This window comes from Acinonyx jubatus, chromosome A3, assembly GCF_027475565.1.
Source record: "Acinonyx jubatus isolate Ajub_Pintada_27869175 chromosome A3, VMU_Ajub_asm_v1.0, whole genome shotgun sequence".
In the NCBI taxonomy this organism is placed as follows: Eukaryota; Metazoa; Chordata; class Mammalia; order Carnivora; family Felidae; genus Acinonyx; species Acinonyx jubatus.
The window spans coordinates 80,004,537-80,021,926 of NC_069388.1; the positions used below are offsets into that span (position 1 = coordinate 80,004,537).

A 17,390-nucleotide genomic window follows, 5' to 3' on the forward strand; every position below is an offset into this window, starting at 1 on the left:
AAAATTTATTTATTTATTTTAATGTTTATTTATTTTTGAGAGAGACAGAGTGCAAGAAGGGGAGGGGCAGAGAGAGAGGGAGACACAGAATCTGAAGCAGCTCCAGGTTCTGAGCTGTCAGCACAGAGCCTGACACGGGGCTCGAACCCCTGAACCATGAGATCACGACCTGAGCCGAAGTCAGACGCTTACCCGACTGAGCCACCCAGGCGCCCCTATTATTATTTTTTAATTTACATCCAAATTAGCATATAGTGCAACAGTGATTTCAGGAGTAGATTCTTTAGTGCCCCTTACCATTTAGCCCTTCCCCCCTCCCACAACCCCTCCAGTAACCCTCAGTTTGTTCTCCCTATTTATGAGTCTCTTCTGTTTTGTCCCCATCCCTGTTTTTATATTATTTTTGTTTCCCTTCCCTTATATTCATCTGTTTTGTCTCTTGAAGTCCTCATATGAGTGAAGTCATATGATTTTTGTCTTTCTCTGACTAATTTCACTTAGCATCATACCCTCCAGTTCTATCCACGTAGTTGCAAATGGCAAGATTTCATTCTTTTTGATTGCCGAGTAATACTCCATTGTATATATACCACATCTTCTTTATCCATTCATCCATTGATGGACATTTGGGCTCTTTCTATACTTTGGCTATTGTTGATAGTGCTGCTATAAACATGGGGGTGCATGTGTCCCTTTGAAATAGCACACCTGTATCCTGTGGGTAAATGCCTAGTAGTGCAATTAGTGGGTCGTAGGGTAGTTCTATTTTTAGTTTTTTGAGGAACCTCCATACTGTTTTCCAGAGTGGCTGCACCAGCTTGCATTCCCAAGTCCTTCTTTATTCTTTAGTCACTAAAAAACAAAACTTCAGTAGTAGCACTGCCCAGAGGATGGTGTTGGAAACAGCAGTGAAACAGGGTGGAAGAGGTGATAGGCTCCTTAGAATATTCTTTTGTTGTGTAAGCTGTTCATATCTGTAGAGTGACTGGAGGGAATACCAATTGTTCTTTGTGTTTGGTGCTATATCAAAGAAATGGAAGAATAGGGAGGAATAACTCTTACAGACATTTGTTACAATTTGAGTTTGAATCTGGGTTTTTTTTTTTTTGAATCCTATCTTAAGTTTGGACCTGCTGCACCTGGCAAAGATCACATGTACTATTAAATGTCTTTCAGCCAACCTTTCTTACCTTGGCTTCATAGGGAGGATAGTGACTTGGGTTCTGTGTGTTTTGGCCTTAAATCATGTAGATTGATAGGCTGTTGTTCTGTAGAGGGAGTCTCCAAAGTTTGGTGGGGTTTTTTGTTTGGTGTTTTGTTTGGTTTTCCTGTTCTCATGTAGACAAATCTCAAACAGCTATTAATAATTATTTTTGAACTTTACGGTTACACTTATAATTATCTCATTTTGGCATTTGCGTAGAATATAGGTTAAATGTTTCCATCACTAATTTTTTAGGAATGTGACTGAATACTGGCTTTCAGGATATAACTTCAGCAACAAAGCAGCAAGGCTGTTGTTAGCTGTCTTTGAGTCCAACAAAAAACCCTTATTTTAAAAATCCTTATAAATTTCTTGATCTATTTTAATCCATCAGTGACACAGAATCAAAGAATTCATGTGTTCCTTAATTTAGAGGTTTTATGCTTATGTTTAGTAGAATTTTCTTGCAAATTATTTCTTAAACATTAACATAGGAGTTGGCTTAAAGATTGTGGGAGAGATACCCCAGGTATACTGCTTCTGAGCTCCAGCAATTAGCTGGTTCTGTAACCTTGGATAACTCATTTAACTGCTGGGGCAGCAGGGTTGGGGGATACTTAACCTGTGATAAATTTTAAATTGCAATTAAGTCAACCAAGAGGTGAATGTGTATAGTTGATGTCACACTAACTCTAGTTTAAAATGTTCTACAGGAGTTTTTTAGTTACCTATCATAGTTATGTAAACCTACTCATCCATTGTTAGGAGTTGTGAACAGATGATAATCAAGTTGCTACTTACTAGTGGAAACATACATTTAGGTTGTTTATGAAACACACATGTGTGTTTCTTAGCTCACAAAGAAGTTATTTATGAACCACTATTTGGGTCACTTTAAAGTTTTACTGGAGTCCATAAACTTAGTTGTGTTGTGGTTTATGCCTAGGAAAAGAGCACAGTTAGGAGTGCCGGGGTGGCTCGTTTGGTTAAGCGTCTGACTTCTTGATTTTGACTCAGGTCATGATCTTGCAGTTCATGGGCGTCGGGGGCTCTGCACTGACAGCAGGGAGCCTGCTTGGGATTCTCTGTCTCCCTCTCTCACTGCCGCTCCCCTGCTCATTCTCTCTCTCTCTCTCTCTCTCTCAAAAAAAAAAAAGGCACAGTTAGAAAACAGCTATTTTAGGATTAGATTGTGTGTTCTCACCTAATTTCCTTGTTTTTCCCCTCCCTTGGATTTTAATATTACAGGAAATGTATTTTAAAAGGTTTTTGAAGAGCAATGTTAAATATCTCATTTGTTAACATTTGTAGATACTTAGGAGGAGAAGCTGTCTACATTAAATAAATTGCTTCAGGAGTTACATAATTTACTAACTTCTGCTCTCACAAGTATCTTTTTGGTTATGTTGGCTTTAATTCTGTGTGAATAAATGTTTTCTTCTGCCCAGATAACAAATAAAAGAATTTATGGTGTGTGTGAGTATTTTTAGTTTCACTGAAATGATTCTGGTAAATTAATCACCATTTGTAGAACTAGTTATCAAACAAAATGTTTGAACATAAGCTTCAAAACTACATTTATAAAATAAGTTTGAGTTGCATATTGAAGAGAAAAGGTGATGTGAACAGTAGTCTGACTGTTCCTTATTTCATAAGTAAAAGACAAGATAATTAGGTAGCTGAGCATGTAAAACAACTTGTGTTGGCATATTTCTCCCAAGGTGCTTAGGCTTGGGATGTTTTCTTGTTGCGTATTTTTCTGTTTTTACTTGTTTACGTCCATCAGGCATTTCTGTTACCTTTAGTGAGTCACCTGTAGTGAGATCCGTCTGTGGCCAGAGATGACCATCTATGCCAAAAGCCCTGATAGTATCGTCTGACACAGATAAGCACTGAAGAGTCTAGGCTAAAACTGAGGGCAATAAGTGGGCAGGGAGCCCTGTGTTCTCCTTTTAAGTGAAAATTTTGATGCCAGACACATACAGGCACCTGGGAATTGCCAGTATCTCTCAACGGGTTTTTCTTTAATAAGGAATGTGAAACTGGAGGGCTTCACTTCTAAAATGGAAAGAATTCCTTAATTTTTTTTCATCTGGCCTGGAAGGGAACGGTTTTTGTTTTTGTTTTTGTTTGTTCGTTTCTGTGAAATTGCTAAGCCCTTTCCGTTCTTTTATCTGGCAGCAGTTCCATAAGAGCATGTACCATAAAACATACCTTTATTAACATTATTCCACCTCTCATTTTTCTCCAGCTTTGATGGCTAAGAGGGAAACATTAGTAGAGATAGAACTAAATGCCCAAATGAAGATTAATCCTTTTATTCCCACCTGCCCCATCTTCCCAAAAGCATTTATTAGTGTCTCAGATACACTAGTAATGCAGGTAGATGTAACAAATTTGAGGCCATGTGATTATATAGCTGTAATTAGTTGACACTACTGATATCCTTCGAGAGGATAATGGGACTAAAGGAGTGAACCTTTTCATGTTCTGATAAACTAGAAATAAATCAGTTATAGCTTACCAGCTATTTGAATGGCTGTCTGATTTTTTTTCTGTTGGCGATTTTATATTTTTAAGATCTTAGCAAAGCCATGTCTCAGGATGGTGCTTCTCAGTTCCAAGAAGTCATTCGACAAGAGCTAGAATTATCTGTGAAGAAGGAACTGGAAAAAATACTTACCACAGCGCCATCACATGAGTTTGAGGTAAGGACTCTGCAGTGTTTCTTGCTTCCATCCGTCTACAATGCTGAGTTGTTATTGCTGCTGTTGATCATCCAGCCTGAAATAAGCACAAAATATAATAGCATTAAAAAAAGTAGGATTGCTTAACAATTAAGGATTTTCAGCATTTTCCCATTGTTAAACCATTGTCTTTTTTTTTAATTCTAGGAAGTTTCTAAAGTCTAAAGAATCAGAACAAAAAATTATTTTTTGTGTGTTCTAGTATCGTTGGGTAAAAAAATGGGTAACAGTACTCAGTTAGAATTATCAACCATACAACCTGCATGCCTTTTTCCAGAGAGCCAGTTCTAATAGAACCATGCTAGTTTGTCAGCTGTGTAGAGATTTCCCAGTGTAGACAGGTATTTTTACTTTTCTGTTTATAAATCAATAGATCATCCTTTTCATTTTCAAATTTCAGTTCGTACTTAATGTTTTGAGGTTAACTGTGTTTTGTTACTTTTTCTTTCAGTGAAAGTGAATTTTCACTTAAAAGAAGTAGAAAAAAAGTACTGGCAAATAAATGTAGAGAACCAATTGAAATTCCCATGGACCAAATGGTGTTGTTTACATGATAACTGCTGGAAGATTTGGGGATTATTTGCTTGTATTCCTTTAAGTGTGGTTCCTATTAGCTTTTCTTCCCCTTCACTTTTAAGTTGGGGGCATAAAAAAGTCTCTGCTGTACTCCATGTTCTAATAGTGTAATAATTTAATTGAAAGGTGTTTTAAGTGTATAATACATATCTATATTAAAATTAAGCATTCTGCTCATTGTAACAAGAACTTCTATTTTCATAGCACACTAAAAAAGACCTTGATGGATTTCGGAAGCTATTCCATCGATTTTTGCAAGAAAAGGGACCTTCTGTGGATTGGGGGAAAATCCAGAGACCTCCAGAAGATTCGGTAAGTTTTAGATAAAATGTAGGAAAATTTAAGGTAATTCAAGACCTGGGTTTAAATTTGGGGGTGAGGTACTGTGGGGGACCTGTAAGAACCATCACTTTACATTCTCTGTTCCTCATGCCAAAACTACAGAGGTAGCCTACTGCTTTCCCCTCTGTTAGTCCCATCTTTTCAGTCCTGCAGAGGATTTAGGAAAGTCTCATCTCCCTATAACACTGCCTCATAACTTAAAAATCCCTGCATATGAGGCAATTCTTTTGCAAAGTACCAAACACATAGTAAGAGCTTCATTTATGTTCTTTTCTTCTTTCTCTCTCCCAAACCATCCGATTTCTGATAGCCTATAGTGTCTTGTACAGATGCTAAATCACATACTTAAAGCTCTCCTCATGCTTTCAACCCATCTTTAGCCATATTTCCCTTGCCTGTTTTTCACATGTTGTATATCCCTGCTTCTAGACTTCTGTGTATATCATTTCTTTGGAATACTTTGGTCTCTTCACCTGTCAAAATCCTGCTCATTCTTTGAGGCTCAGTCCAAATGCCTCCACCTCTGTCATCGACCCCTAGCATAAAGCTGCTCTGAAGAAGTGTAGTGCAGTAGTGTCACAGGTACAAATCCTAGTTTTACTACTTAGGAGGTTTATGTAAAATGAGAACAATACCAAGTGACTTATATACTTTACAGGGCTATGAGGCTTCATTAAGAAGCATATATGGAAACATGTTAAACCATGAAGCATTTTTCAGATACTAGTAGTTACTTCTACCATCATGTAGCACTTAGCTGGCATGAGTAGTAGTTGTTTGTATGCATGTGTTGTCTTCCTGAGAGACCTTGAAGGCCAGGGAACCATGTGTCTTAAACAAATGTTTGTTGAATGAATGATCTACATGCAGTTGATTGTCTAGGAAATAGGTTTTGTTAACATATTGACCTTTCTTCCCTTTCCTGTCAGCAGTTTTGACATCTCACTGTTTGTAGCACTTTTCATGTCAGGTAGAAGAAACTTGATAGAGCAGAGCAATTGTATGTAGATAGTTTAGCTCTTGAATTCTGCAGTCTTCTAGTATCTAATTAATACTGGTTTTAAAACAAGGCTGTTTCGAGCAGGGTTTTGGCAAAGTTCTGCCTGAAGGCAAAGTTCTATACTGACTATGTTTGTAAAGTTTTATGGGAACATAACTGGACACATACATTTATATACCATCTACGGTGACTTAAGCTAATGGAGTCCCTTGGATTTTTTCTTGAGAAAATCTTAAATATAGTTCCTGGTTAGGAGTGCTTTTATTTCCAGAATGTGGAACATGCTTTTCAGTTCTTAAACTTGTTAAAGTTTAAGTAACTATAATTTTGCCTAGAAGTTTATTCCTTATTGAAGTAAATTCATTTTTCTAATTAATCATGGACCTGGACCTGGGCATAAAGGTGTAGTTAATTCTTGCTTGCATACATGGACTTTTTTTTTTCTACACAAACTTAACCTTTTGATGATAGAGCCTACCGTGTAGGAAGGCACACAGATTCATTACTTTTAGTATATTTTAAGGTTCAGGATTCTGCTTTGTCAGTGAGAAATCTGCCTTTGTGTATTTTGAGAGACGATTGTGCTATAAAGAAGGGTTTCTTGGAATATGGATTGCAGGGTGGGGAAGGAAGGGAGGGAGGAATCAGAACCATCTAAGGATTTTTCCAGTTCAGAACTACCATCCCCAACAAGGTTCTGACAAATACTTTTAAGAGGCTGTGTGCCCATAGTAAGCCATAGTTACTGATAGGAATGCAGAGTTGATACAGAAAAAGAATACAAAAAATAGAATTCTGGATAGAATTTTATTTTGTGAAGTCTTTTCTGTTTATAAAAGTGTAAGTCTTCATTAAAAATGTTGAAGCCTAGGTTTTGAGCATCTTTTAAAATATATGGTTATAATCCCATCTGCCCTTAATGTTGAAGGTTTCAGAGTACAGAGGCAAAAGATAAGTTTGTTCTTTTATGTCCTGAGCTTCTTGAGGCCACAAATGTTACACTCTGAATGTTAACAACTTTTGCAAATAATTATGAGAATACAGATTATGGGACAATATTGTTTACCTTGCTTCTCTACATTCTTCCAGCTCCCTTCCTCCCTCCCCCCTTTCCTGTAGATTTTCTGTATCTTGTCATAGAGATTATACAGAGATCAGTTTTTCTCTCAAATCATAACTTTTTTTAGCACACATAGGTTTTTGTTTTTTAGATTTTTTTTTAAGTTTATTTATTGGAGGGGGGAAGGAGTGGGGGAGAGGCAGAGAATGGGGGGGAGAGAGAATCCCAAGAAGGCTCTGTGCTGTTGGCCTGGAGCCTGATGTGGGGCTCGATCCCACAAACTGAGATCATGGCCTGAGCTGAAATCAAGAGTGGAACACTTAACCAACTGAGCACGCAGGCATCTCTGGTTTCTGTTTTTTAAATGCAGGTGATACTTTAGCCTCCTAACCAAAAAGAAATTATTGTGGGAGAATAGTCATTTAGAGTAACATGTCTCACATCAGCCTTGCATCAAAGCTGTGCACATAAACATTGTCATGATAGAATATCTGTTTTTGTATAGGAGTTGGCAGACTACCAGTTGGCCACCCTGTTTTATAAATAAAGTTTTATTGGAACACAGCCTGTAGCTACTGTCATGAGACAATGGCAGAGTTGAATAGTTAGAACTGAGACCATGTAGCCTACCCAACCTAACATATTTCCTTCTTGGCCCTTTATGGAAAAATTTTGCTGACCCCATTTTAATATACTTTTTTCTTCTTTGGCCCTCAGAAAACTGAATTTAAATGCCTTTTTCATTCAGATGATTACTTTTTAAATAAAAATATTTGTATAAATACTAGATTGAAGGATATACTTATAGGCATTGAAATTTTATGTTTTACTCTTGTGTTGAATACTTCATCTTAACTCTGTCCTCTGTCAGTAAGCATATACATTTGTAAAAAAATTTGTTGCTGTCTAAGTGTAGTTGACACATAATGTTACATTAGTTTCAGGTGTATAATATAATGATTCTTGATAATTTTATACATTATGCTTTGCTCACTACAAGTGTTACCATCTGTCCCCATACAGCACTATTACAATAGCATTGCATATATTCCCTGTGCTGTACATACCTTTTATTCCTGTAACTTACTCTATATCTGGAAGACTGTATTTCCCATTCCCTTTCCCCCAATTTGCCAATCCCCCCTCCCCTCTGGTAACCATGAGTTTGTTCTGCATATGCATGTTGTTCGAAAAGCCTATTGAGTCCATATTTTATTGAATTCTGGCTAAAACAAAAAAACTCAATTTATGGAGTTATGGTATGGATAATGCTATGTTCCAATTTTGTGAAAGTTAACTACATAAATGTTGTAATCGAGGTATGTCTTGATATTTAGCTACGTTAATAAATTTTAAAAAACTGTATTAAAGTACATGTTTTGGATTAGAGCAAGGAAGGACCAGTCAGCATGTACAACTTCATTTGACCATTTCATTCTTTTCTAGAGAGGCTGTTAGTGACTTGTTCCTGAACAAACTTAATGTTTAAGTTTATATTTTGGATGTAGAGGGATGGGAATTAGATAAAAGAAACAAGGAGATACAGAGTCTGCTCAAGAAGGTAGTACTGTAGCTGACACATTGTTTTGAGCTCTAACTTAAAACCTGTTTAAGGTGCATTCTCATTTATGTGAAAATGTTCTCTAAAAAAGGCTTTTTCATTTAGAGGAACCAAGGTCTTGATTTGATTGTCTTTGTTCTTGTCTCTATGTTCCCCACAGGGTGAGTATGTATTTGTGAATGGGGAAGATTTATATAGGGTCAACTCTTTTTTTTTTTTTTTTAATGCAGAGAATTGGCATGAAGAATATCATATAATGTGATATTTTAGCTTCAGATTTTTTGTTTTGCCCCATAAAATAATGGAGAGTTTTTCTTAGTCAGTACAAAACATTAAAATGTGTGTATTTTTTTTTAATTTTTTTTTTTTAACGTTTATTTATTTTTGAGACAGAGACAGAGCATGAACGGGGGAGGGGCAGAGAGAGAGGGAGACACAGAATCGGAAGCAGTCTCCAGGCTCTGGGCCATCATCCCAGAGCCCGATGCGGGGCTTGAACTCACGGACCGTGAGATCGTGACCTGAGCCAAAGGCGGACGCTTAACCGACTGAGCCACCCAGGCGCCCCTAAAATGTGTGTGTTTAAATGGTAAGGCATTCTGAGAAAGTTAGTGTATGTGTGCAGAGTAAAAATACAGTTGTTTTTTTTTTTTAAGATGAATCATAGTCTATTGTGCAACTAATGTTTGCACATATTTTTTTTTGAAAGACTCACTAGAGGCAGTTTGGTCAAGGATTTGACATGATGTGACACAGGATGGTTTGCTTTGAGCATCCCCTGTTGGGTGAAAAATTTCCAACTTCAGTCAGCTAATGGTATAGCCATTAGAGATTTGTTTTGGGTGTGTACATAGATAAAAAAGATCTTGAATGTAAACGTGCTACACAAAAGCCAGAACGCCTGGGTGGTTCAGTTGGTTAAGCATCTAACTCTTGATTTTGGCTCAGATTGTGATTTCATGGTGTTCCTGAGAGTGATCCCTTCATGGGGCTCCCTGCATGGGGCTCGTGCTGACAGCACAGAGCCTGCTTGGGATTCTTTCTCTTCTCTCTCCCTCCCTCCACTCATGCTCACTCATGCTCACTCATGCTTGAATCTCATAAAGAAACTCTTATTGGCTTCCCCTCTCTCTCTCTCTCTCCCTCTCTCTCTCTCTCTCTCTCTCAAAATAAGTAAATAAAAAAGCATTTAAGAAACTGGCTGTGAGGATATAGCTGGCTGGCTACCAAAGAGTCTCATCTTTTCCTTGATGTAAAGTTTTAAAATGATAATATATAGAACTACTAATCTAAGCAAATATATTTATACTAATTTAACAAATATTGCCAAAGCTCTAATTCTCTACCTTTTGATTCCACGATGAAATTAACAGTCTTTAATTTTTTCCCAGAACTGTCTTCCTTCACATGCCTTTATATACAGGGCCCTTTATTTCCGGAAGGGGATGGGACTAAGGAGGCTGATCTTGGGCCTGTGATCCTTAATTCCATTTTGGTTACTTAATTTGTTTCTCTACAGAAATAGTAATGGTAAATATGTGGCCACTTTAATGTCAGTTCCATGATTGGCTTTGAGAGACTTGAGGTAATAGTGTTGGACCAGGGTCTCTAACTACTACCCTTGTGTCTAGAGCAGAGGGCAATCCACTCCCACAGACCTGAGTTCCTTGGGAAAATCATAACATAGGTATAGATGGTAGTAGCACTCCTTGAACATGCCGTTGCCCCCTGCCCAATCCCTATCCACAGAGATTCTTTTTGGACCGTGGCTCATGCTTTTCAAGACCTAATATGGATAATTTTATTTATTACAATCTCCAAATTTATCTTTTATGTAGACATTTTATGTCTTATAATCAGATAAGAAAAATAGATCTGCGAGGTTCTCCTATCTTACATCTTCAACTGTGGTGTAACTATAAGGGAATTTACGCTTATTTACTATGTGACAGCCCTGAACCTACAAGATTGGTTCTGGGAGAATTTTTATATAAAACGAGATGGATGGCTCAAACATACCTATGATCCTTTCTGCCCTGTAATTCCTTGGGGATATTTTACTACAGTTGACCCTTGAACAACATGAGTTTGAACTGTGTGGATCCAGATATACATGAGGTTTTTTTATAATACTGTAAATATATTTTCTCTTCCTTATGGTTTTCTTTTCTCTGACTTACTTTCTTGATAGAATACAGTATATATTACATATACAAAATATATGTTAATCTACTGTTTACATTATTGGTAAGGCTTCCATTTAAGACTAGGCTATTAGTAGTTAAGTTTTGGGAGAGTCAGAAGTTAATATGTAGATTTTGACTGCGTGGGGGGTTGTTGCTCCAACCTCTCACATTGTTTAAGGGTCAACTCTAATTCCTTTTCCTTATTTTAGATGAGATGTGAACAGCAGACTCTGTGCTTGTCCCATTGTGTAGTCAAGATGAGACTGGAAGGTCTATACCAGGCATCTCAACCTGGGAGGTCTTTTAGGGATTGTAGGCCCTTCATATATTTCTTGAAACTACAAGTAAAACTGTGTATAAATATACATTTTTCAGGTTAGATTTCCTTTCATCAGATTCTCAAAGAAGTTCATTACCTGTAAAGGTTAATGAAAGGTTCTCTTTCTCTTTCTCTCTCTCCTTTTTTAATGCGGAACTACTCTCTTGAATCTCATTCAAGAAACTCTTATTGGCCTCCTCTCTGCCAGTCACTGGTTGGGGCTACAAAAATAAGTATTCTTCCCTCCGGCATTTTGGCCTCAAGTTTGTGGAGGAGATGGACCCAGAAATGGCTAACTACGGAAGACTGCAATAAGCAGTCCATAGGATGCTGTGGAAGCATCTAACTCCCATGGGGGTTTAGGAAAGACATCGTGGTGTTAAGGTGATCTCCTGGAGTGAATTTGAGACAAGACTTCTCTGAATATGGGAGGAAAAATAAAGAGAAAAAAAGGCTTTGAAAATAGTGGTAGTATAAAAATAATAGGCTTATAGCATGTAGCTTGTTTGCTGGTTGTGAAGCATATGGTGGATAAGGCTACTTTTCCAAGTCTAGAGCTGAGTCTCTACCTGCCATTTTGGCACCTGCTCACTGGCCGAGATGTCAGAAACTGCAGTTTCTATTTAAGAGAGACCTTAATGGTGGGAAATTGGAACAGATTTTAAAAACCATGCTTCACCAAGTACCTCAAACAATTTGTTTAGAGTTTTCAACATTGTAAAACATAACCCAAATAGATTAAAATTAGGTGCTTATTCTGTTTTGTTTATTTTTTTTGTAATTTTGATTAACAAACCTTATAAGATTAATCAGCATTTTAGCTGTTAATGGCTTTTATCTTTGAATGTCAGGTTTATTGAGGTAATTAACATATAATAAATGATACCCTTGTTCCGTGTTATGAGTTTTGGCAAATGCATCCAGTCATGTAACTACCACCAAAATCAAGAATTAGAACTTTTCCATCATCCCCAGAAGGTCCATTGTGCCACTTTAAAATATGTTTCTTCTTAAACCCTTGCAGGGCTCTGGTTCCCACTTTACCTTTTCCCTTAAATACACAGGCTGAACAAATACGTATCTTTCTAAAATATTATTTTTTCCTTCATTCAGACTTCTCTCAAGGAAGAGGTGGGCCTCGCTCCACCCTCAGCTAGCCTTTCTCTTAGCCTTTATCCACCCACTCACACCTGTGGTCTAATCTTCTATAAAGATTTCTTTTTATAGCCTCTGGCCTTTTCCCTCTTTCCCACCTTCATTCTTCCAGGGCTGCTTCAACGATGTGAATTACATAATGAAGTGCACTCTATACTTCTTTAATCACTGGCTATTTAGTACTGCAGAGTTTAAAGCTAATACACAGCATAAACAGAATGACGTCAAGAAGCTTCAGTTTCATTTTTTAGGGAATTTGGGATTATCACGGTTATTTTGAAAGAATTTTTGTCCACATACTATAGGAGGGTTGGCTTATAGGGAATATACAAGTTTGATTTTAGTAATGAGCAGTTCGGTCACATAAGCAGGTTAGGTTGGATTTTGGACCTCTTATCTCTTCTATTAGAACTTTTTTCCAACTCCAGCTTTTTCCCAACTCCTTTTCAACAAAGGTCATCTACCTTTCTCTTTTCTAATCCATGCTAAAATGGAAAGTTCTTTGAAAGCTACCACTTTAGCTGATCAGGATATGGGCCAAATGACCCACAAGGTTAACTACTGCTTTTATTACTTCAGCCAACTTCTATAAACGAGTGATGAATACATACCTGTTTGTAGTGTTTGAATTTTTCTTTTACTTTCTTTTACTATCTGTATATATTACTTTTGTTCCCCAAGTTTTTATTTAAACTCCAGTTAGTTAACCTGTAGTGTACTGTTAGTTTCTGGTTTAGAATTTAGTGATTCATCACATACATGCAACACCCAGTGCTCATCAGAAGTGCCCTCTTTAATACCCATGACCCATTTAACCCATCCCACTGCCTATCTCTCCTCCAGTAACCCTCAGTTTTCTGGTTTGCCTCTTTGGGGTTTTTTTTATCCATGTTCATCTGTTTTGTTTCTTAAATTCCATATATGAGTGAAATCATATTGTATTTGTCTCTGACTTATTTTGCTTAGCACAATACTCTGTAGCTCCACGCACATTGTTGCAAATGGTAAGATTTCATTCTTTTTGATGGCTGAGAATATTCCATTGTAAGTATATACACCACCTCGTTTATTCATCAACGGGCATTTGGACTCTTTCCATAATTTGGCAGTTGTTGATAATGCCATAATCATTGGGGTGCATATATCCATTTAAATCAGTATTTTTGTATCCTTTGGGTAAATATCCAGTATGCAATTGCTGGGTTGTAAGGTAGTTCTATTTTTAACCTTTTGAGGAACCTTCATAATATTTTCCAGAGTGGCTGCACTAGGTTGCATTCCCACCAACAGTGCAAAAGGGTTCCCCTTTCTCCACATCCTCCACAACACGTGTTGTTTCCTTTGTTGTTAATTTTAGCCATTCTGACTTGTGTGAGGTGATACTTCATTGTAATTTTGATGATGAGTGGTGTTGAGCATCTCTTCATGTGTGTTAGCCATCTTTATGTCTTCTTTGGAATAATGTCCATTCATGTCTTCTGCTCATTTTTTAACTGAATTATTTGGTTTTTTGGGTGTTGAGTATGATAAGTTCTTAATATATTTTGGATGCTCATGCTTTATCACATGTCATTTACAAGTATCTTCTCTCATTCCAAAGATTGCCTTTTATTTTTGTTGATTGTTCACTTCTTTGTGCAGATTTTTATCTTAATGATATCCTGATAGTTTATTTTTGTTTTTGTTTTCCTTGCCTCAGGGAAGGGAATTTGCTAAGACTGAGGAAAGGTGCTACTGCCTGTGTTTTCCTGTATGATTTTGATGGTTTCCTGTCTCACATTTAGGTCTTTCATCCATTTTGAATTTATTTTTGTGTATGATATAAGAAAGTGGCCCAGTTTCATTCTTTTGGATGTTATTGTCCAGTTTCCCCAACACCATTTGTTGAAGAAGACTGTCTTTTTTCCATTGGCTCTTCTTTCCTGCTTTGCTGAAGATCAGTTGACCATATAGTTGTGGGTTCATTTCTGGGTTTTCTACTCTGTTCTATTGATCTATATGTCTGTTTTTGTGCTGGTAACATATTGTCTTGATCCTGACAGCTTTGTAATATAACTTGAAGTTTGGGATTGTGATGCCTCCAGCTTTGCCTTTGTTTTTCCAGATTGCTTTGGCTATTTGGGGTCTTTTGTAGTTCCATACAAATTTTAGGATTGTTTGTTCTAGCTGTGTGAAAAATGTTGGTGGTATTTTGATAGGAATTGCATTAAATGTATAGATTGCTTTGGGTAGTATGGACATTTTAACAATATTTGTTTTTTCAATCCATAAATATGGACTGTTTTTCCATTTCTTTGTGCCCTCTTCAATTTCTTTCATCAGTGTTTTATAGTTTTCATAGTGCAGGTTTTTTACCTCTTTTGTTAGGTTTATTCATAGGTATCTTGTGGTTTTTGGTGCAATTGTAAATGGGATCAATTCCTTGATTTCTCTTTCTGCTGCTTCATTTTGGGTGTATAGAAATGCAACAGATTCTATACATTGATTTTTGCATCCTGAAACTTTACTGAATTCCTGTATTGGTTCTGGCAATTTTTTGGTGAAGTCTTTGGGTTTTCTGCCTAGAGTATCATGTCATCTGCAAATAATGAAAGTTTGGCTTCCTCCTTGCTGATTTGGTTGCTTTTAATTTCTTCTTGTTGTCTGATTGCTGAAGCTAGGATTCCTGGTACTTTGTTAAATAACAGTGGTGATAGTGGACATCCCTGCCTTGTTCCTGACCATAGAGGAAAAGCTCTCAGTTTTTCCTTATTGACAATGGTATTAGCTGTGGGTTTTTTTATATGATCTTTATTATGTTGAGGTATGTTCCCTCTAAAACTACTTCACTGAGGGTTTTTATCATGAATGGATGTTGTACTTTGTCAAATGCTTTTTCTGGATCCATTGAGAGGATCATAGGGTTTTTAACCTTTCTTTTATTAATGTGATGTATCATGTTGATTTATGATATTGATACCCTTGCAGCCCAGGAATAAATCACACTTCATTGTGGTGAATGATTCTTCAACATACTGTTGGATTTGATTTGCTAATATTTGGTTCAGAATTTTTGCATCCATGTTCATCAGGAACACTGGCTTATAGTTCTTTTTTATAGAGGAGTCTTTGGTTTTAGAATCAGGGTTAATGCTAGCCTCATAGAATAAGTTTGGAAGTTTTGTTTCCTTTTCTATTTTTTGGAATAGTTTGAGAAGAACAGGTATTAACTCTTCTTTAAATGTTTGATAGAATTCCTCTGTGAAGCCCTCTGGCCCTGAACTTTTATTTGTTGGAAGATTTTGATTACTGATTGCATTTCTTTGCTGGTCATCAGTCTGTTCAAGTTTTCTATTTCTTTCTACTTCATATGTTTCTAGGAATTTATTGATTCTTTCCAGATTGTCCGATTTGTTGGTGTATAATTTTTCATAATATTCTCTTCTAAATCTTTGTATTTCTGGTGTTGTTTATTATTTCTCCTCTCTCACTTGTGATTTTATTTATATGTGTCCTTTCTATTTTCTTTTTTGTATGTCTGGCTAAGGGATTTATCAATTTTATTCTTTAAAAGAACCAGCTCTTAGTTTCATTGATTTATTCTGTTTTGTAGTTGTTTTTAGTTTCTATATCATTTATTTCTACTCTGTTCTTTGGTCCCTTCTCCTGCTGGCTTTAGGTTTTCCTTTTTCTAGCTCAGTTAGGCCTAGTTGAGGTTGTTAATTTTTTTTTTTAATGTTTAATCATTTTTGAGAGAGAGAGAGAGAGAGACAGAGTGTGAGTAGGGAGGGGCAGGGAAAGAGGGAGAGACAGAACTCAAAGCAGGCTCTAGGCTCCGTGCTATCAGTGCAAAGTCCGACACAGGGCTCAAATCATGACCTGAGCCGAAGTCGTATGCTAAACCAACTGAGCCACCCAGGCACCCCAGGTTAGGTTGTTTATTTGAGACTTTGTTGCTTCTTGAGGTAGGCCTGTATTGCTGTATTTTTCTCTCTTTTGCCATATCTCAAAGGTTTTGGACCTTTGTTTTCATTGTCATTTGTTTCCATGTATTTTTTTTTTAATTTAAAAAAAATTTTTTTTTAATGTTTGTTTATTTTTGACAGAGAGAGACAGAGCATGAGCGGGGGAGGGGCAGAGAGAGAGGGAGACACAGAATCTGAAGCAGGCTCCAGGCTCTGAGCTGTCAGCACAGAACCCGACATGGGGCTCGAACTCACAGACCGTGAGATCATGACCTGAGCCGAAGTCAGACGCTCAGCCAACTGAGCCACCCAGGCGCCCCTCCATGTATTTTTTTAAATTTCTTCCATTTCCTAGTTAACCCATTCATTGTTTAGTAGGATGTTCTTTAACCTCCATGTATTTGTGGTCTTTCCAAAATTTTCTTGTTGTTGACTTCAAGCTTCATAGTGTTGTAGTCAGAAAAGATGCATGGTATGGTCTCAGTCTTTTCATACTTGTGGAGACCTGATTTGTGACCTAGTATATGATGTGTTCTGGAGAATGCCCCATGTGTACTTGAAAAGAATGTGTATTCTGCTTTAGGATAAAATGTTCTGAATATAACTGTTAAGTCCATCTGGTACAGTGTGTCATTCAAAGCCATTGGTTCCGGTGTGCCCGGGTGGCCCAGTCAGTTAAGTGTCTGACATCAGCTCAGGCCATGATCTCGCAGTTTGTGGGTTTGAGCCCCGCATCGGGCTCTGTGCTGACAGCTCAGAGCCTGGAGTCTGCTCCAGATTCTGTCTCTCTCTCTCTCTCTCTCTCTGTGCCCCTTGCCCACTCATGTACTTGCTCACTCTCTCTCTCTCTGTGCCCCTTGCCCACTCATGCACGTGCGCGCGCGCTCTCTCTCTCTCTCTCTCAAAAATAAACATTGTGGGGGCAGGGAAGCCATTGGTTCCTTGTTGTTTTTCTTTTTAGCTTATCTGTGCATTGATGTATATGGGATGTTAAAGTCCCCTACTATTATTGTATTATTATCAATGAGTTCCTTTATGTTTGTTATTAATTGTGTTATATATTTGGGTGCTCTTAACTTGGGGGCATAAATATTTACAATTGCTAAATCTTCTTGCAGGATAGGTCTCTTTATTATGATATAGTGCCCTTCTTCATCTTTTGTTACAGTCTTTGTTTTAAAATCTAGTTTGTCTGATATAAGTATGGCTACTCTGGCTTTCTTTCAACCTTCATTTGCATGATAAATGTTTCTCCATCCCCTTACTTTATTTATTTTATTTTTTATTTTAGTGAGA

At 37.2% G+C, this 17,390-nt stretch overlaps 2 protein-coding genes across 4 annotated transcripts in view; one reads left to right on the forward strand and one right to left on the reverse strand.

Annotated features, from left to right (window-relative positions):
• The window catches only part of UGP2 (UDP-glucose pyrophosphorylase 2), a 64,527-nt gene that overhangs the window by 13,104 nt on the left and 34,033 nt on the right, over nucleotides 1-17,390 (forward strand). For all 3 annotated transcript variants that reach the window (XM_015070549.3, XM_015070551.3, XM_015070548.3), the window contains 2 exons: nucleotides 3,785-3,912; nucleotides 4,732-4,839. In XM_015070549.3, coding sequence (XP_014926035.1) covers nucleotides 3,799-3,912; nucleotides 4,732-4,839 — 222 coding nt within the window. In that variant the 5' untranslated portion in view covers nucleotides 3,785-3,798. The remainder of the gene's footprint in view (nucleotides 1-3,784; nucleotides 3,913-4,731; nucleotides 4,840-17,390) is intronic.
• VPS54 (VPS54 subunit of GARP complex) overlaps nucleotides 3,949-17,390 on the reverse strand; it is a 136,941-nt gene continuing 123,499 nt past the window's right edge. The window contains exon 22 of the mRNA XM_027072354.2: nucleotides 3,949-3,988. Coding sequence (XP_026928155.1) covers nucleotides 3,964-3,988 — 25 coding nt within the window. The 3' untranslated portion in view covers nucleotides 3,949-3,963. The remainder of the gene's footprint in view (nucleotides 3,989-17,390) is intronic.